This window comes from Halichoeres trimaculatus, unplaced genomic scaffold, assembly GCF_033239565.1.
Source record: "Halichoeres trimaculatus isolate MK-OKI-2021-1 unplaced genomic scaffold, fHalTri1.1 fHalTri1_scaffold_4, whole genome shotgun sequence".
NCBI classification, from domain to species: Eukaryota; Metazoa; Chordata; class Actinopteri; order Labriformes; family Labridae; genus Halichoeres; species Halichoeres trimaculatus.
In genome coordinates, this window is record NW_027437182.1 from 27647468 (window position 1) to 27668131 (window position 20664).

A 20664-nucleotide genomic window follows, 5' to 3' on the forward strand; every position below is an offset into this window, starting at 1 on the left:
TATAATGGCGTAGACTGATAAGCCCTCGATACAAACTGCAGGATATAAAGTTAAATCATTCAAATTTCAAAGTTTTTTTGTTTCCATTTCCTGGAGTAGGCAATGTAACCCCAATTAATTTATTATTATATGGTCCTTTTTTTATATGGTAACAGGATGGATAATGTCCTCTCACTCAGAATTATTTGTGCACTTGGGCTGTAGAAAGTATGGTATGTTTAAATGGACAAAGCAGGTAAATGATGTGGAAAACTCTAATCTTACCTTCAGGATTGCTGCCCCCCCCCCCCCCCCCCCCCCCCCCAAAAAAAAAAAAAAAAATAATAATAATAAAAATAAAATAAAATAAAAAGATAAGACTGACCTGAAAGGATGAACACAAGTTTGGTTTATTTTCACACACAGTATTTCTTGTACAGCACATCAGAAACGCATCAGGAGGGAAGAAGACAGTGCATTATAAAAAAAAAAAATCCTTGGCTTTTGAAGGGGGAACTAAATATGTGTTTGTTAAACAGAAAGAAAAGATTTTATCATGTTCAAAGAGAGAAAGCCGAGGCAGGGGGAGAGACGTTACTGACAGTTAAAGAAGAGTATCAAATACAATGTCCCAAATATTCACGCTATACCACTGAATGCATAGCCATTATACAGCATCATTCTGTGTACTATACAAGCTTGTGTATGAGAGTTTCATTTAGGTGTGCCTGCTGCTGACAGGGAGAGAGGATTTCAACTGTACAGATGATCTCTGACTCCTGGCTGCTACAGTAGCCGCTGTAGAAGTCCCTCATTATTTTCTAGAGCTTCTGCAAGGAACATCAACAAATCTTGCTGTTTAATACAGTGGAACTAAATTGCATACGGTAATGTAAAATTCATCCCTCTGTAAAAATGTGGCTGTTTAACTGATCACTGTACCTGCAGAAGTGGAGCTTTAGTGCAACAAACATGCAGTAAAAAGTTGGACGTCTTTGTTGGCTAAATCTGCATTGTTGTGTCCACAGACGCAGAAACAGAAACACAGTTTAGTCGCACAGCTGGGACTGAAAACAGACTATTTTACATTCACTACCACTTTGGAAAATTTGGGGAATAAAAGAAAAGCAACAAGCAGAAGACACAGGAACTTTTCTCCCACATGGAGGGTTTCATTTTTTGTAGTTTTATCATTGGACTGCTGCTGTTTGCCTTCTGCCTGCCACCCTTAAAGATAAAAAATACACTGCATCATAAAAAAGGGAAACACATGTCCTGCCTGTATTCTGTTTGGGTCACCAGGTGTGAGTGCATCCTGGGCTGTTTCCTCCCAGAACACGTAGTCATTGGCAACCAGATACATAATCATATCATTATATAAGATGAGCAGACACTGTTAAAAAATTCTGCAGTAAATGGGTAACAAAAGAAAAGCTTAAAATGTGCCCTTTGAATCTACGCATTGTAATTCATGCTCTATAAAAGCAGAGAGCTTGATGTACAACTTTCTGATCAGATTGTATTTAATACAAGGAGGAGTGGGACGTAAGGAACAGTTTTTAGGTTTGGAAACATGGATGGCAGACGATAAGATTGATACCACTCTGAGACTACAGCAAGCTGCCTTTTAGCATAGCTTAGCATGAAATTAAAACAGGAAACTGCACCGCCCAGCCAAGAAAAAGGTCACACAGTCTGTATTTTGTTGCACTGTCTTTAGCTTTGAGTATGGTCCACATTCACTGTGGCATTGTTTTGATAAGCTTCTACAATGTCACAAGATTTATTTCCATCCAGTGTTGCATTAATTTTTCCCAAAGATCTTGCATTGATGATGGTAGAGTTTAACCGCTGTTACTCAGCAATCAGTGAGTCTAACCGTAAAAAAGGCTTCAATTTGCTACCAGGTAGGTACCATAAAGATTGGACTCTGGAGCAATAGAAGAAGGTCATGTGGTCTGATGAGTCCAGATTGACCCTGTTCCAGAGTGATGGGCCATCAGGGTAAGAAGAGAGGCAGGTGAAGTGATCACCCATCATGCCTAGTGCCTACTGTCTAAACCTGTGGGGGCAGTGCTATGACCTGGGGTTGCTGCAGTTGGTCAGGTCTAGGTTCAGCAACAGTCTGTGCTCAAAGAATGAGGTCAGTTGACTACCTGAATTTACTGAATGACCAGGTTAGTCCATCAATGGACTTTTTCGTCCCTGGTCATATTCCAAGATGACAATGCCAGGATTCATTGGGCTCAGATTGTGAAAGAGTGGTTCAGGGAGCATGAGACATCATTTTCACACATGGATTGGCCTCCACAGTCCAGACCTAAACCCCATAGAGAATCTTTGGGATGTGCTGGAGAAGGCTTTGTACAGCGGCCAGATTCTACCATCATCAATAAAAGATCTTGGTGAAAAATTGATGCAACACTGGATGGAAATATATCTTGTGACATTGCAGAAGCTTATCGAAACAATGCTACAGTGAACACGTGCTGTAATCAAAGCTAAAGGCACTCCAACAAAATATTAGAGTGTGCAATCTTTACTTTTGGTGGTGACTTTTTTTTGGCCAGGCAGTGTAGTTTGATTTCCCCCAATTTAAAATCTGACCGCCTGCAACAACGCTTCACAAGTTGCATATTTTTTGAAGTGTATAACTGGAGTGTCAAAGTAAAGTGGTTGCTTGACAAGTGAAAAAGCAGAATGTCACAAGAAGTTGTTGCTGCAGACGCTGACAAATTCAACAGAACCCAGCGTAAAACTGGGAGTTTTTGATCTACCAGTAAACTTTTGGTTGATGAGTGAGTGCCACATTTGCTGTAAGGTGATCTCTGTTGATTTTTTTAATTGGAGTCATGCTGGCTGTTTGTTTTAAATCTTTTTGCTAAGTAACAGGGCCTTAAGTCTCCCTCTTATGGAGACCCTGAAGTCTAAAAAAGCCAAATGTTTTATATTGCGTACACAATATAATAATCTTGTGCTCACAAGATAATACATTTGGCGCATAAGATGGGGAAAAAAATCTTTTTGGGACACTAGGAGCTCCATACCTTCTTCTGGCACTGCACTCCTGAAAATTTTCCAGGATATTTTGGGATGTGTGACCACAAATAGCTTTGTTTTTCACCAAATTTTCTTTGGGTATTGTATGTCCCTGAACAAAAATCGTAAGGTGAACAGATGTCTGACTCAGCAGGTACAATTTAGAAAAAATTCAAGACAATCAAAAAGGAGGGGGTGAGGACATTCACATTTTGATGCAACCATTGTGCACATAGTGAAGCTGCTTCATACATTTCATCTCCTCATTTGTTCATTCTGAAAGTTCCACCAGTTGATAAAAGAGCAAAAACTATCCCGGTGTTGTCAGACTGCTTTGCTGCCATCTTGGATATCTTGTAATAAATGCACAGTGACCTCCGCTCTGCTCTGTATTGTTTGCCACATCCTCTACTTTCCGAGAGGGGAAACTTCATGCTGACGAACATGTGCCCATAAACTTTCAGGAGTGCACGTGAAACAGGCTTTAAAATCTAAAGACAAAAGGGTGTTATGAAAAAAGCGCATGAACATATTTCTCAAAACGTTACACCATTCCTTTGAGCAGTTTAGCGTCTCACGTGTTAGCTCAGCAAACATCAGCCAGAGCTCTTAAAGACACGGGCAGACAGGCAGAGGTGGAGATATGACTGATAAATACATCATCTCATCAGATTTGTGAAACCAAACAGCAACTAGTTGAACCAAGACAGAAAGGCTTCAGATTAGACACGGCTTAGTTAGCTGCTTGTGATATTAAATTGCGTGCTGTTAATTTGCCCTCTTGTCAGCCTTACAGTGAAGTTGGCGTGCTGCTTCTTCATCTAGCTGACAGCGCCTTTAATGAGAGTGAGAGCAGCGCCCGGTGTCAGGAGAACAATCCGGAGGAATTAGAGGGAACAGCTCAGCTGATGTTCTGTGTTTGTGTCTGCGGGCCCTGGGAGAATCCCATTGACTCGGCTGCTCATTAGACGCTGCCTTTGTCAGACCAAAATAAAATAGATATTAAGCAGTGAGACGGCGAGTGTGCCATGAATGTTTAATTGGGTGCTCTGTGTGTTGTGTGTGTGTGTTTCTCTCTTCCGACCGTTACCTCCAGGGGGGTGTATTCGAGTATGTTTGTGTGTACTGCTGCCGATGACGTGCCTCCTCTGTGTGTGAGCACGTCTATGTTTCGTGTCGGTGTGTGCGGATATCTGAAGCGTCATCGTTCCCCAGCTCCTGACACCTCTCTGTGGGGAGAGCGAGCTGCGGCGTCAGCCTCATTAAGGCTTCCACTGTCTGCCTAATGAATCGATTGTGTGGTATCAGTGCTCCTGGCTGGCGCTCCCACAGTGCCGCTCCGCGCCTCCTCTGGGGGCCTTCCTTCCACTGAGCTCTTAATCAGGAAACAGCCCTAATTACCCAGACTCCCCCTCCTCCTCCTCTTCCTCCCTGTCATTTCTCTTCCTTCTCCTTTTCTCTCCTCCTCTTTTGCTTCCCGACTTTATCTTTCTGCTCCACCGCCCTTTTTCTTTGTCCTCCTTATCTTGCTGCTTCCCCTCTCTTTACTATCATGCTTCATCCTTGAGCTAAAAGACAAAAGGAGGGAGGGGGAGGAGAGGGGGCATTTGGGAGCTTCCACAGCAGCTTGTATCACAGCAAAAAGTAAAGGGGAGAAGGGCTGATGCTGAAGGGGTAAGGGTCAGAAGTACTGAGACAAGGGTGCTGCTGTTGCTGATGTAATGAGGATCAGGATCACAGAGTAGGGCGACTGGTTAAGTGGCGGCCCCTCCTCCAAAAACAAAAAAAGGGAACACCCCGAAATCTCCATCCTGGCTCCTCCCATCTCAGTACACCACCTCGTACACTGTGGCCTTCTTGTCCCCAGAGCCCGTCACTATGTATTTGTCGTCCGGGGAGACGTCACAGCTCAGCACAGACGAGGACTCCTTGGACTACAAACCAGAGAGGCAGAGAGATAAGTGTTAGTAGATATGTGGAGACAGATGGTGAGAAACAAACACAAAGAGAAAGATGTTAGAAAAGATATGAATCATCACTTAATACTCAATCATACAAGACATATTTGCATTTCAAAACAGTCTGCAATTATTTCCAAACAGACGACAGCACAGCTCCAGGATGCTGACTCACTCGTCGGCTCTCCCTCCCTCTTTCTCTGGAGATGCGCAGCCTCATTAACTGCAGGTTTAAGCATCACTGGCCGCACGAGTCAGATGGTCTGTATGAAGTAGCAAAATGTACAATCTTCCTCTCTCTCCATCACATCCTCCCTCCTTTGTCCCTCCTCTGAGTTTGTGTGTGTGTGTGTGTGTGTGTGTGAGAGGCAGACCTGGGCACCTGGCTTTAGATGATCTAAAGCTCCCGCCGCTGCCCCTCCTCCTCCTTCCCCTCTGCCTCCCACCGCTCCATCATCATTTATCTTCCTTCCTTTCTTCCCACACTCTCCTCCTCCTCCTCCTCCCCCTTCTACATCCTCTTAGGTTCCCCATTTTACTCTGCCCCCAATTCTCATATCGACCCCTCCTCCTCCTTCCCCTTTCTAAACTCACCCTCTCCTCCCCTCCCTCCCTCGCTGCCACAGGCACAGCAGAGCTGTCAATCATCACGCCAGCAGTGAGATGCCGTTTCACACAGAATATCTCGGGCTACAGCAAAATAAAAAAGTGGAGGGGTTCAGGTGGGAGGGTGCAGTGACAGGCCAAAACGTGAGTTGGGAAAGGGCCAGAGATGGATTTGGGAAAAAGGAATAAAAATAAGCACACAAACAAGAGCATCACTTGTCAGAGGAGAGACTGAAACTCCTCTTTTGAGCTGCAGCGGTCAGGCTCGGTCATATAGGGAGGAAGGCTTCAGTTATCAGATCCCTCTCCTTTAGAAACATCCAGGATCCAAGAGGCAGACACCATCTCTACTTTAAGAGACGGCTCAAAACTTTCCTTTGTGATACGGCTTTAAGTAAAGGCTGGGGGAGGCTTTGACACGTTCCTATGCTTCTATAGGCTTAGACTGCTTAACCTGAGCTCCTGTCCTCCCCTCTCTCTCATTTATATACATCTGCATGTCACTGCTTTTAAATTGTCATGTCCCATTAGAGCTTAACCGACCAGTTCTTGAGTTTGCTTGTGTCGTGGGATTGTTGCTGCAGCCAGTCTGCCACGATGGGCCTGCCAGACTCCTACAACTATTAAAATCAGTCTGAAAGTATTTATCACTGTTTTAATCTTAGTGTTAGTTTAGCTCATTGTGGACTGAGGGTGTAATCACACCTGGATCGTTTGGGGCAGTTGTTCCGAAATGATGACCAGCCCCCCCCCCAAACCTTGGTCTGTTTGGGCATATGTGAACACAGCAATTGCGCTCAGATGCAGGACTAAACCAGCAGGTCAAGATCGCCAAAAAATAGGTGGACTCAGCTCGAGTCGTGGGCTCACGTCGACCATTAAAGAAATAAAGTGCCTTATTGAAGTGCCTTAATGCAGTGGGGACTCTTAAAGACTACATATGTTGATCATATAGCGCACACTACTACATGAGCCAGATAAACGCTATAACGCTAACTAGCCACACACACGTTGTTGATGTTCCATGGCTGTTCTGTGAAAAGCAGGTAAGAACATGAATAAATGAATGAGGATAAGGAAACTTCCTGTCTTCCGGCTTTGATTCTGACCAATGAGTAGGGATGGGAATTGATAAGATTTTGTCAGTACGGATGCCCTTATAGATTCTGCTTATTGATCTGATTCTTTATTGATTGCCTTATCAATTCCTGTTGTGAATTTTCTTGGTACAAAAAGTAGCTTTACAGGTTTTCTGTGTCAACAAAATTTAATTGAGTTTATACTGTAAGTGAATAAAATGTAATTGGTCCCTGAGTCTGGATATTTCTAGGCATAATTATACAGAAACAGGTAAAAAATTACACACAATTTGACGGTGATGTACTGTGTCGTAGTATATTAATAATTCAAGTAGGCCTTCTAGTGTCTCAAAGTGGTTATAGCAATGGTTTAAGTTGTTTGGAAGCTTTCCGTAGTTATGAAGTCAGTCATGAGCCTTTCAATTGCCTGTTAGCTTTTGGCATTTGGAATTCTCTGTATTTCTTACAAAGAGTTGATGTGATATGTTTCTGTGATGAAAGTTGAAATTCTGTTCTGAAGCTGAAGTTATACTGATGTATGCTAATTGCTAGCATATCAATGTAGTTTCTCATATACGTTAGCGTCACGGTTGCTTTATTTTGTTATTTTGGTAAATAAGGTGATTTATACCATATCGAATGTACTGAATATGAATCTCCTGAGAGAGAGTAATGTACATTTCTTTATGAAGTCAGTTCTTCAGTAAAAGTTCAAGCTGAAAATCCTGAATCAGAGTTTTCTTGGGAAACGTTATCTAACTGCTAAGCTAAGATAGCTGCAGCAGACAAGTCGACGCAAGTCCCAGCGGCTCCGGCACAATGTAAAGAATTGATAAGGGAATCGTGATGCAAAAAGGCTAACGATATCGATGGATTGAAACACTTTATTCTCATTAGGAACCAGTTTTCAATTTCCATCCCTAGCAATGAGAGAAAAAAATCAATCACACGTGGCATTTGTTTACAACTTTGGACCACAACAGACTTTTGCTTTGTGAACACAAACAAACCAAGTGACAACCACTACAATTGTATCATTTTTGCCCCTGAATCAGAACAAAGCAAACGTGCCACAGGTGAGAATACACCCTAAGATAATAAAACAGTGAGGACTTATCTTATTTTGAAGAAACCACGTTATTTATGGAGTGTTGATTTTCTGCTTTATCAAATGATTGTATTATTGAACGGTATGCTCAAATAATTCACATCCTCTTCTTACATGATAAGAGACATGGTGTGAGTTTGTGCACAATCTTTAAAATATTTGGACTCTAAAGTTTTTTTTTAAGCTTGAAACTTTTTTTCCAAGTCTCGAAGTGAGTAATGTCTAAGAGTTACAGCCTGTCTGTGTCCTCCATCACACACCTGCAAACTAAAACAAGTGTGTAAATGTTCAATGCTTTGTTATGACCACTAAAGCATAACATAGTTAATGTAGAAGCTGGGTGTTGCAGTGTTTTTCTGATGGCTCCTTTTGTAAAAGTGGTTTGTTGGTTGTTCAGTGTTAACCCTTTACCTACTGAGGCTAAACAGATTATGTTATTATGGCTGTAAAACGGTCTGAATCACTCAATTCCTGAGCGTTTTAAGAACTATTTCACAATGTATAGAAGTATTATGAGTTTTAAAGAAGGAAAAAAACAAAAATGAAAACAATTTTTAAGGGGTTTGACGAGACACAAAACTGTGATAAACAGAAAAAAAACAGCTTTGCATGACAGGGTTTCAGTGATAACACTCCCCGGCAGAATCACAGTTAAAGTCACTTGCTAAGTTTACATTTCTGTTTCTTGCATGTGTGAAATTATTCTTAAGATACAGAAATGTGTCAGTGTCGTGAATGTCTGACATAGTCTTTTAGCGTGGATGACACATTAGGCATGCAGAATGTTGTCAGAGGAAAGCCAGCAAAAAAGCTTGGTCGCTACTTTCTTAACTCAAAGCTAAAATGTAAACAATCAGACTGATGGGTAAAGTTCCCTTTGTATGCAGCAAGCTAGGGATTTTGCACAAAGCCAGGTTCATATACAGATACTGATATACAGATTTATTTGTTAAGAAATGTCTCGTCCACAAAACATGTAGCTGAAAACCTCAACTACAGAGAAAAAAACTCATGAATAGTATTATTTTGTTTGACTTTGTCCCTCCACTGCTCTGCTGTTTTAATGTTTGGGGAATCTGTCTAAATTCTCCTTTTAATTTTTAAGTTATCTGTTAATCAGTAACATGTCACTTTTCCATGATATTCATGCCAAAAAGCTTATTTGAATACAAAATGGAAAGAAAGACAAAGAGAAAGTGTGCAACAGATCAGCCACAGGGGAGAATCTGAACAAGAGAGGACAAAAAGTGAAGGGGTAGGGCAGGGAAAAAAATGGAAGAAAGCAAGGACAGGAATAAACCAAAGGACAAGGACAGAGAGAAAACACAGCGAGGGGAGAGAGGTACACATAGATCAGGAGAGTTAGATAAAAAAGAGAGCGCACAGTGAGGGAGAAAGGACAACAGTAAACAGGAGAAGGAAAAGAGGCTGGAGAGGACAGTGATAAACCAAAGAGGAAAAAGAGGAGGGAGCAAAAAAAAAAAGAGAAAAAAGAGGGAGAGCAGCTCTGTATAACAGGGTGACAGGAGGGAGCTGTTTGGCAGGAGAAGCGTTTGGCATTTGGATAACAAAGCAGATAGCCAGCATTCTCCCTTTAGTCCACCGGGGGAGACAGGAGCCGCCAACCCTGCTGCCCACTGTAGCTTATAAAAACATGACAGCCACACACACACACACACACACACACACACACACACACACACACACACACACACACACACACACACACACATACAACAAACACCAAGCTTAAACCTTCCTTCATACCCTTGCTAGATTCATTCACACCCAGGTGAACTGGCTCAGCTAAAAATATTCCATCCTCACAAATTCAACATTTGCTCGAATATAGTGTTTGAACACGACACATTTATTACATTTGTTTTGTGTTGTGTGCGTACATTCTGTGTGTGTGCGTGTGTATGTGTGGTGTGTGTGTGTTGCAGCCTGCATTCACTGATAAACCTCTGCAAGTCACCATGGATCAACACACCAGGAAGGTAAAAAAAAAAAATGTTAAGCGTTTTTCATCTTTCCTTTCCTTTAGCCTTCAGGGCTCGGTGTGTATGTTTGTGTGAAGGGGCAGGAAGCAGAAATAGTACACTCAATAGACATATTTATGTCTCTGGCTCTGATATGTACACACACACACACACAGTTGCACTCGCCCATGGTGTAAACATCCTGGAAACACAGCACTGCTGCCTCACCTGAAAGATACTGGCTCCATACGGTGTCCTCCATGCATTCAACAGATTGTCTTTTCCTGTACTCACGAACCACTTCCCTGAAATGGCACACACACAAAACTCGTAAGAGAGTAATGACGACATGACTTGACATAAAAAAACTTGTTTTGTGTGTGTGTGTGTGAGCGTACCGCAGTAGGCAAACTTTAGGGAGAGGACACAGCTCTCGTGAAGGTGCAGCTGGTACTTGTCAGGTTTGGAGACATGAAGGACTTCCACATTACTGCTCTCCATCCCCACAGCCAGCCACTCGCCTGTCGGACAGTAACCCAGAGAGAAGATCTGGGAAGAGAGACACGGAGGAGAATGAGGAATCAGAGAGACAGAAAAATGGAGACAGGAAAAAAAAGATGTGATGAAGTGTTGGATGAGGGAGGAAAAGAGATAAGGTTGATGAAAGGAAGAAGACAGTTGAAGGAAGATGTGATGACAGATTAAGAAATCAAGGAGGAAGGAGAGAAAAGAAAAATATAATGATTGGGAATAGAAAAGAGGAGAGAGTGAAAAGACAGAATGAAAGAGTGAAATGATGTAATAGAGTTGAACAAGGAGTGAATTAATAAATGGGGAAAAAGAGAGAAACTGGGAGCAGAGTGACGGGAAGTGGCAGACTGAGAGAGACGGCAAAGGAGAGAGAAAGTCATTACACGGTGGATCGAAACTCATCTGACAACAGTGGTCAACTCTATAGCTCTGTTGTGGCAGTGAGGAGTGAATAAGGGAGTCGGTGTGTGTGTGTGTGTGAGGCTGTGTGAGGTGATCTCTGTGATGTTTGTTGTTGTGTGTATCGCTGTAAATACCTGTCAGTCCTTTCTGCTGTTATCTTTTTAAGTGCTGTGTGCTGAATCAGGTAATTTCATTTTATAAGAGATTTTTTTAGATTTTTCTTGCATGTGTGTGTGTGTGTGTGTGTGTGTGTGTGTACCTGTGAGGTGAAGTCGTGCTGCTGGAGCTGGCGTCCCTCTCTCAGGTCCCAGCAGCGCACCGTGTTGTCGAGCCCTCCTGTCCACAGCTTGGTGCCGTCGTTGGAGATGTCGATGCAGCTCGCTCCGTCTGTGTGGCCCTGGAACTGCCTACAGGGAGGAAACACACCGAGGCTCATAGATGAACACAAACACTCTACACACTCTTGGCATGCTGCATGTTTGTTTGCTCCATGTCTTCTTGACGTGTCAGAGCAGATATATTTTAATCCTTTCCTCCATGTAGCACCTACTGCCCCCACCTCATCCACACCTGAATTGTCTTCTTCTCCCTTTCCAAACTACTTCCAAACCAGAGTTTGGAGGTTTTATCCAAATCCCTTCAGGCTCTACTCACCTGACTACAGGGTGAGAAAAGGAACCCCCAGACAGCAGCGATTTTTTATATCTTTTTTCTCTCTTCTCCTAGGGAAGTTCATGAAATGTTTTTGCATCATTCAGCCTTTTCTCCCTCCCCTCCTCTCTGTGCTCTCTCCTGTCTGGAATTATTTTAGTAGAGAAAATTATTCACACTTTCTATCGTCCTCTTACCTGACCAGAGTCTGGTTGTGAAGGTCCCAGACGACGATGTTGCCGTCGCTGCAGCAGGAGAAGCACACCTTGTTGTCAGGAGAGATAGCCAGGGCATAGCAGGCAGGAGCAGACGACGTCAGCTCAGCCTTGATGCGAGGAGTGGGCGTGGCCAAATCCCAGATTGACAGTGTGCTGGCCTCACCGCCGACGATTAAAGTCCGTCCGTCAGGGAGGATTTTACAAGAGCGAATGTAGTTATCCCTGTTCTGATTGGACAGAACAGATAAAATGATATTAAAGTGACATTTTGGTTTTGGAAACATGCTGCACTCTTGCTCCCGTCTGTTTCACACTTTTCTCAGGCCTCACCAGACAGTCCAGCTGGGCCATGGGGCTCTTGGTTCCTGGCTGGCTGATGTCCCACACCTTGACGCAGCCTTTACCTCCAGTGTAGACGTGACGTGTGGAGGTGCTGATGGTGACAGCACACACCACCTCCCCGTGGTTGAGGCTGTGGATCTGACGGGCATGGCGAGGGATTCCTGGGCCCAGCAGGGCGTCAGGGGGGAAAGGTACTGGCTGCATCTGTCCGTCTGCGCTCACATGGAAAGAGTAGGCGCTGCAGAGAAAACAAAGAGAGGAAAACAGTAACAAATCAATATGGAACTGAACAGCTATGGCTGCAAATAAACAGTTTTGACTTGTTTGTTCCAAAAAGGAGATTGAAGGACTTGAGAAATGGGCCAAAGACAAGACAGACAAGACAGAATCAATTAATCAATCAATGAGCTAGTGGAAGCAGAGACGCCACGGAGAAATATACAATTCACAACACAAAGTGAGCAAGTTATGAAGTCTGACCAAACTATAACAACCTCATAACTCAGTAACATTTCAGTGAGACAGTTTTTGCCACTAAACCAGTATGATTTCTTTCCAACTTTGATCATCTGTCCTCAAAAGAGTCGTATAACCCTTCTGAGACCGCAGGAGGTTTGTTGTCAAAACATGTAGAGGTAAAAAAAGACATTACAATGGTCCGGTTACAAGAACTGCCTTACTTTAATATAAGCTGTCACACCAGGTGAAGCTTTTTGTCCGGTGATATTTGCCTAAATTCAGCAATTACTCGGCCGACTGTTGCTGTGGGTGGGAATGCATAATAGCAGATTGTATTACAGGGCAGAGTCAGTGTGGCATTGCTAATGGCCGATCAATACTGGAGCAGACTGAAGCTGAGGCTGTTTTATGATTCCAAATTAGCACCACAAGCATGAATTGCTGCTCTGCAGCAAATGACAAAAACAACACAATTTCTCAGTCAGAAAAGCTGAATGGGCTGTGAGCAAAAGTCCTGGACACTCAACGATATCAACACTGAGCGGCTTTCAGCTGTGAGACAAGGTCATGAGCAGCACTATGAAACCTTGTAAAGTTTAAAAAAACTGAGCAGCTAGCAGCAGCTACTATCCACATATCTGGATCTTTTTCAATCAAAATACTTTTCATTTCTGTGAGCAAGGCTGAGGTATTTCCACTGTCTGTAACAACTCCTGTTTTCAGTCTCAGCTAATCATCCTGCTTAGCTTTCAACCATTACCTTTTAACTCCTTTAAAACATAGGTAAGCTTAGTAAACTGAGAGCATTCTGCAGAAAAATTAAATGTTTTAATGACAAGGACAAAAACGGCTGTTCACTTCAGAAGCTGATCCAGTAACTTTTTAGATGTTTTAAGCGTTTCAGATGAACTGAGTTTTGTTAATCCTTGTCATTGTTGTAGAGCTGCTGTGAATACGTCCGTGTGTTATAGAAAACCAAACTCACGGTTTGCCACCCGAAGAGCCAGGCAGAGAGGAAGAGAGCCCTGGGGCCCTCAGGTGAGACCGAGAGTCATACGCCACCTGGTGGGAAGAAGTAAGCAGAGAGGCAATTGACGGCTTGATCATGACAAACTGGAAAACTGAAATACTGGACAAACTGTTCAAAATAAGATTTAAGACAGGAAGTGGGGGAAAATAAAAAATAAAATAGGCAAACTTAAGTGTGTTCGCCAGATAAAATAGTTGTAGGAGGATCAAATCTGTTTGTGTACAGTAAAATAAAACTAAAACAATTAAAAAGAAAAGAACAGTCACATGTAAACCTGTGAGAAGTGTGTGGTTGTACTGACACTGATCTATGATGTTAGGATTCAGATACTGTAAGTGATTTTAAGCACAAAACTTCCCTACTTTCCCTCTCTACAAAAGAGAGTGTCAAATGGCAGCTTTGAGTACATAATGAATGCACAACACTACCTGATAACACCGAACACATTCATTTATTTTCCCTCAGAGCTCTGACAGCAGGTCGTATCTGATGCTGAACCATAAATCAAACTTGAACAGAGGAGGATAATTCGGCCTTTACTCACCATGGGGCTCCGGGAGTAGGCGTTTGCTGCTGCGCTGATCTGTGGGGAGAGAGTGAGAGCGCCTCCGAAACCTCCTGGACTGGCCAGCTCCCCATTCAGTCCTGCGTGGGACACCACGCCAAAGTGAGCCGGGTATGAACCGGGGGGCAAAGACATGGGACTGCGGAGAGCTGGGGAGGGAGGGATAAAGGAAGGAGGGGTTGAAGGATGGATGTATAGAGGTGTGTGTGTTTGTGTGGGTGTGTGAGGGGTGGGGGTGGATAACACACAAGCACAAACACAATCACAGAGGGGCTGAGAAAAATGGAAAACTTCCTGTTGAATTTAACTTATTTTTGTTCAAACGCTTAAAAGTTCAACACATGACATCCTGTTGTGATATACAAAACTTGTGTTTTTTAAGTTTCACTTGACATCAGGCAAAAACAAATTAGGAAATGGATAAACCCAGGGACATGAGGATGGTGAGAAGGGCAGAGGAGGACTGTGGGCAAATCTAATCCAGGTAGGGGCCAATGTTTCCAGCAAAGATTATGATCTATTTTTTTTTATATCAGAACTATAAATGTTGGGAGAAGATTAATGCTATGACGTGTACTATCATTGCTGCTCAATCAAAAGTTACCAAATCAAACTTCTTTAAAAGTTTAATAATCAAACTTGTTGAAGGCTCACCAAGAGGGTCAGCACTGGATGCTGCTTTGCTGACCAGGCGAAGGCAGGAAGTGCTGGGTCCAGGTGCTCCTGGTGCTCCAGGGGTGAGGGCGTCACGGTGGGACGGGGATGGGGTACCAGACTTTGAGAGGGGGGACTGGGACTTATCCATCTGTTAGACAGGTTAACCAAGAAACAAAAAGAGAAACAACACATGACTCAGAGCATTGAAGCCTCTGCCATTACAGGAGATGAGAATGTAATCTGTTCAGAGTGTATTGAACATGGGGGGTAAAAGTTTGAGGTGGTTTTATTCCTCCATAAAGGATGGTCTAACATGTAGCACGGATGGAAAACCTTCTTCTTTTTTTTGTGCAGCAAAGGCTAATAGACTGTCAGTCTCTTTACATTTTGGCTAGCCCAGAGATTTAAGACCAGCTTATTTTATTCAATCTGTCCATGGATCTGACCTGTGCAGGGTCCTTGGCCTTCCCTGGGGTGGGGCTGCGGGGGTTTGGGGTGGAGGGGGCCTCTCCTGTGCTCGAAGAACCCGGGAGCTCTTTCCTCAGAGTGGGAGCCCGGTCCAACCCGTTTCCGTGAGGGGAGTGAGGCGGGCTGCCAGCAGGAGAGTTTGGCTCCTGAGTGACACAGATAAAAAGTGATGTCCCACGTTAAAAAAAGGAGCTTATTTCCATCTTTTCAGCCTCAGTGAGTGTTGTTTCCTAGTTTATTGTTTTGTAGTTTTCGCTTTTTTGGTCATTTTTTGATATCATGGGGTTTTATGAAGTAATTCTGTGCAACATTTTATAGACTAAATGAAGTACACCAGTATGTAATGCTGGCATTGGGCCCTGCTTTGAAATTATTTGCTGTGACGTTGTAATTTTCCCTCCAGCAAAGTTAAAAACCACTGTGCAGCGTTTCTGGTGACTGATAAAACTTCAAAGCCATACGTCTTTGACTCCAGCAGGAATTCCTGGGTTATTACCGCTGTGTACGCACCTGACGCAACTTGCCCAAAACAAAAACAAAAGCAGCTCCTTTTTTTTAACAGTACTTCAATTAGAATATTTGTGTGTTTGGTCTATGCCTTCTCATGATAAATGTTTTAATTCTTTTTTTTCTTATTATAAAATCAACAGGTTTAAAATATACACATGCTCTGAATTGAAAGTGTTGGATTTCTATCAAGGAGAAGTAAGGTCTTACTCTGCGGATTCATCATGATCTTTTGTGTCACAGTCTGCTTCATGATGACACGTTACATGAAACAGCGGAGATTGTCACTGTCACTGTTACAGCGGTGTGTGGAGCCGCAGATCGTGTCGCTGTTACAGCTGCTTTCATCACTGGAGATACTGTCAAGCCGGCGCTGCCTCCCCCAGAACAAAGTGCTGCAGTAAGCGCTTCTCACTGGGTCACAGTGATCAGCACACACATTTAAGAGCTTAGACACACACACACACACACACACACACACACACACACACACACACACACACACACACACACACACACACACACACACACACACACACACACACACACACACACACACACACACACACACACACATATACATATGCACAGGGTTGCTTGCAATTGCATTGACTCTAAAACTTGCAAATGCATATAGATGAGCATATACACACACACATGCACACACACACTCATGCACATCATTCACTAGAGAATTTCCCTCCCTTTTTCTGCCATTACCCACATTTGTCTTTCTGTACTCTTTCTGCTTTTGTTCCAGTTTTGAAATCACACAAGAGACCAGTTTTGCTTTTATGTGCAATATCAAAATACAGCAGGCTCAGATAAAACATATTTTGGTACACTGTGTGAAGTATTTAAAGAACTTAAATATTCCAGGGGCATAAATGACTTTGCATATATTGAACGAAGCAGAGTGTAGTTATCTAATGAAAGAGAGGAAGGTGTAGTAAAGACAGATAGAAAAGAAACAGAGACAGTGGAGAGATGGAAGAAGAGAAGCCTTAAGAGGTCAGAGAGAGAAAGTCACTACACGTAGATTTGATTTACGAGGAGACTTGCAGACAAAATATCTGTGAATTTGTGTGTGTGTGAGTGTGTTTGTGTGTGTGTGTGTGGCGAGGAGCACTTTCACGAGTCGAGAACACAAACAGCAGAGGCTGATAATGAGCTTACATAGGAGCTCCTCTATTTACGAGGAAACAGCAGCAGAGAGCTGAAGTAGTTACACACACAACCACGCAAAAAATACACACACCAACGCACACAAGCAAATACTACAAACCAAGATTGCTTGAGTAACCTGTTGTAAAATAAGAAATAAAGTGACACAAGATCCCTCTAACTCATGTCGGGGACCCGCTCACCCTGACAGAGTTCTACTTTACATAACCACCTATTCACTTTACATGGCCCCTTATATCAGTTATTCCTGAAGTCTGGGTCCTGACCCAAACGTGGGTCGCCAGAGATTTGTTATGGGTCACCAAATTAGTTTTCAAAATGTTAACACAAAATTCATGCTTTCCTTAACCAGAAGAAGTCTCCCCTCGCGGACTGATGATTGGCTCCTCACACTGTCATAGCTGGTTATGTTTTCATGTTGAAAGGTCATCACCACAATGTTTACTGTAACTGGAAATATGTTACTGTTTTTCAAAAGCCTGAAGCCACGAGTTGGCGCTACTCAAACAACCAAAGCCAAACCAACGCATGTTTCCCACTGTTTTACAGCACTCATGGGAAAACACTGTCACTGTGTCACCATCACACATATGAAAGAGCTGACCCATTGATTGCTTTGATCATTAGTTTCCAAAAGAAAGATTTGAAGTCAGGCCCCGTTTACACGACAACGTTTCATCTGAAAACGCTAAAATGCAGTGAAAAAAATCTGAGTATACACGGAAACGCTGATGAACTGAAAACGCTGTAGAAAGCATGCCAGGCCTGTAGGTGGTGCTATAACTGAAGTCAGAAGCCGTTTTTGGGAGATCTCCACAGAACTAGAGTTGAGCCGATCATCTGGTGTATTGGGGAATACTAAGTTAAAAAGTGGAGCAAAAGATGCACATTTTGTATGAAGACAGTCAGCAGATACAGCAGATTGAGCAGCACAAGCACAACACGGTAGTTCACGATGATCGTAACAACGTTACTGTTGTCCTGTTGTATGGGCGCGCGAGGCGGAATGTGACGTCACCGTTTCCACTGAAAACGCCGGCTTACTGTTTACACAGCAACGGTGTCGGGAGCGTTTCAGAAAAATCTCACTCTGGGGGCAGTTTTCAAAAGTTTGCAACAAAACGTTTGCGTTTCATCCCAAAAGCGGTGTCGTGTAAACAGCCCCTCAGATTCAAAACTTCTTCGAGTTTGAAGGTCCAAAGTCACTGCTGGATCTTGAACAGGCACCAGCTGCAGAAACTGAACTGTTACAGCTTGTTACAGTTGTATCGTGATGTCACACTGAAAAGAAGGCATGGACGGATGCTGTTACCTTCATTCTGGATGAAGATTGCAACTTAATATATTGTCCCGAATATCACATAACTAGGATCCAATTCTGACAAGCAAGCAGGCTAACACGTCACTGCAAAAAATGCAAGTATTTTCAGAGTGAACAAAGCTGAAATGCATTTGTCAGATATGTCAGGTCTGTTAGCTGGTAGAAAAGATGTAAGATGATGCAGAAACAAGATTAAAGAAGCCTTTTTTTTTTTATCTTTGCACAGTTATTTTGTTGATTGGTTTACAGATTGGACATATTTTGGATTGGGTCGCCGTGGCTTGTTCCCCCCAAAAAGTGGGTCACCTGAAAAAAAGTTTGGGAAACACTGCCTTATATAACTACCTTTAGCCCTATGGGTGCAGAAACTTATCAATATTACAAAGTTATATCATATATGTCTTTCTGCAAAACCTGTCATTTACATAGATAGTGACTTCAGGACACTTAATAAAAAAAAATGACCCAAATCCAGCCTCAACCTATAGAAAGACTTGAACAGTAACTGACGCACAAAAAAGAAAAAATGCAACTCTGGCCTCTTTCTCTCTTTCTCAAACACACACTCCTGCAGATGGAAGTATGGAAGTATTGACAGCTGGACTGGCGGGGTTACGCAGAGTACAGGGGGTGGATCCAAGCTGCAAAGGGACAGCTATAGTTATTCCCTGTGAGCAGAACTGTTCTTCCTACTGTTGGACTAATGATTTATTCATGTGTGGGCTGTAACCCAGAGCCAGAGAGCTGCTGTTGGATAAAGGAAGCTTGTAACTTGTGGCTTTGTGAGGACATCAAAGATATTTTCTGTAGCAGGGATGTTCAGCTCTGACAGATGGATGTAGCTGTGAGGAGTAATAGGGGATAGAGAGGGAAGTTTGAGTCCTGTGTGTGAGCTAGAGATTTTTAAAAGTGAAGATGGAAAATTGTAAGAAAACACTAAAAATGAGAGAGAAGTTTTTGGAAGAGTTCAGAGAAAAATATTTTAACTCTACAAGTGATTGTTTTCAGAAGACCTTTGAAGTAAATTTAGGGAGGAAAACACTCTGTGATAAGCAACAATTGTTTTATAATCTCTAAAAACACATTTGTAAAGATCCTTAAAGATTTTCAGTTGTTAACACTTCTTGAATATATTTACAGGCCAAATTGAAAAAGGGATCTGACGACTGGAAACCAAAAGTGTGTTGAGCAGCCAGAGTACGCTCTTCCACATGATTTAAAAGGAAACGTTGGGTAAGTGGCTATCACTTGGATGCAACCCACAAAGTAATCTTAAATCTGTCCTGAAATGTATAACATACTGACCAGCCACTTTATAAGGCACACCTGTCCAACTTCTTGTTAATGCAAATGTCTAATCAGCCAATCACATGGCAGCAACTCAGTTCATGAGCATCAGAATGGGGAAGAAAGGTGATTTAAGGGACTTTGAACGTGGCATGGTTGTTGGTGCCAGACGGGCTGGTCTGAGTATTTCAGAAACTGCTGATCTACTGGGATTTTAACCCACAACCATCTCTAGGGTTTACAGAGAATGGTCCCAAAAAGAGAAAATATCCAGTGAGCAGCAGTTCTGTGGGACAAAATGCCTTGTTGATGCCAGAGGTCAGAGGAATAGACAGACTGGTTGGAGCTGATAGAAAGACAACAGTAACTCAAATAACCACTGGTTACAACCGAGGTCTGCAGAAGAGCATCTCTGAACGCACAACATGTCCAACCTTGAGGCAGATGGGCTACAGCAGCAGAAGACCACACCAGGTGACCCTCCTGTCAGCTAAGAACAGGAAACTGAGGCTACAATTCCCCAGATCTCAATCCAATAGAGCACCTTTGGGATGTGGTGGAACGTGGGGTTCTCATCATGGATGTTCAGCCAACAAATCTGCAGCAACTGTGTGATGCTATCATGTCAACATGGACCAAACTCTCTGAGGAATGTTTCCAGTACCTTGTTGAATCTCTGCCACCAAGGATTGAGGCAGTTCTGAAGGCAAAAGGGGGTCCAACCTGGTACTAGCAAGGTGTCCCCTATAAAGTGGCAGGTGAGTGTACATAAGATATGCTAGTGGTTAAACTCTATTCAGAAACCCACAAAAACCAACTTTCTCTAGAAAGCTGTGATGTAAACCAAATCCTTGCTGTTAGTTACTTATTTATTTTGTACCCCTGGTATTTGATGTTAAGCAATAGGTGAACAAAGGTTTATCAGAAGTGTTTACTTAAACATCTCCCAGCAGCAGCAGCAGCATAAAATTGGGTTACTAGAGAAGATAGAGTGAAGAAGGGAACAATCATTAAAAGTGGCCAGACTACAAAGAGCAGATTGTAGTGACAACAGAGTGAGTCAAACTCTATTTGTAGGCAAAGAGTCCAGAAATCAGCACACAAATATTCTCACAGGCACTTGAAAGCTTCTGAGAAGATTTTTTAGTTGATAATGAAACTGAAGTTCTCTCTGATGCCACGACATGACTCAGTAAAGAAGCAGTATTTCTGTTTTTCATGCCTAAAAACTCTTCTATGGCGTAGGTGGAGGATGAGATAAAAACAGACAGATGCAGGAACAGCTTTTTT

General features: G+C 42.8%; 1 protein-coding gene across 2 annotated transcripts in view; it reads right to left on the bottom strand.

Annotated features, from left to right (window-relative positions):
* Positions 1 to 365: 365 nt before the first annotated feature.
* tle2b (TLE family member 2, transcriptional corepressor b) overlaps positions 366 to 20664 on the bottom strand; it is a 104963-nt gene continuing 84664 nt past the window's right edge. For both annotated transcript variants that reach the window (XM_074667550.1, XM_074667549.1), the window contains exons 11-20: positions 15053 to 15220; positions 14604 to 14754; positions 13929 to 14098; positions 13340 to 13416; positions 11884 to 12133; positions 11533 to 11780; positions 10944 to 11091; positions 10150 to 10300; positions 9980 to 10056; positions 366 to 4952 (exon numbers count right to left, since the gene is read on the bottom strand). In XM_074667550.1, the coding sequence (XP_074523651.1) occupies positions 4845 to 4952; positions 9980 to 10056; positions 10150 to 10300; positions 10944 to 11091; positions 11533 to 11780; positions 11884 to 12133; positions 13340 to 13416; positions 13929 to 14098; positions 14604 to 14754; positions 15053 to 15220 (1548 nt within the window). In that variant the 3' untranslated portion in view covers positions 366 to 4844. The remainder of the gene's footprint in view (positions 4953 to 9979; positions 10057 to 10149; positions 10301 to 10943; positions 11092 to 11532; positions 11781 to 11883; positions 12134 to 13339; positions 13417 to 13928; positions 14099 to 14603; positions 14755 to 15052; positions 15221 to 20664) is intronic.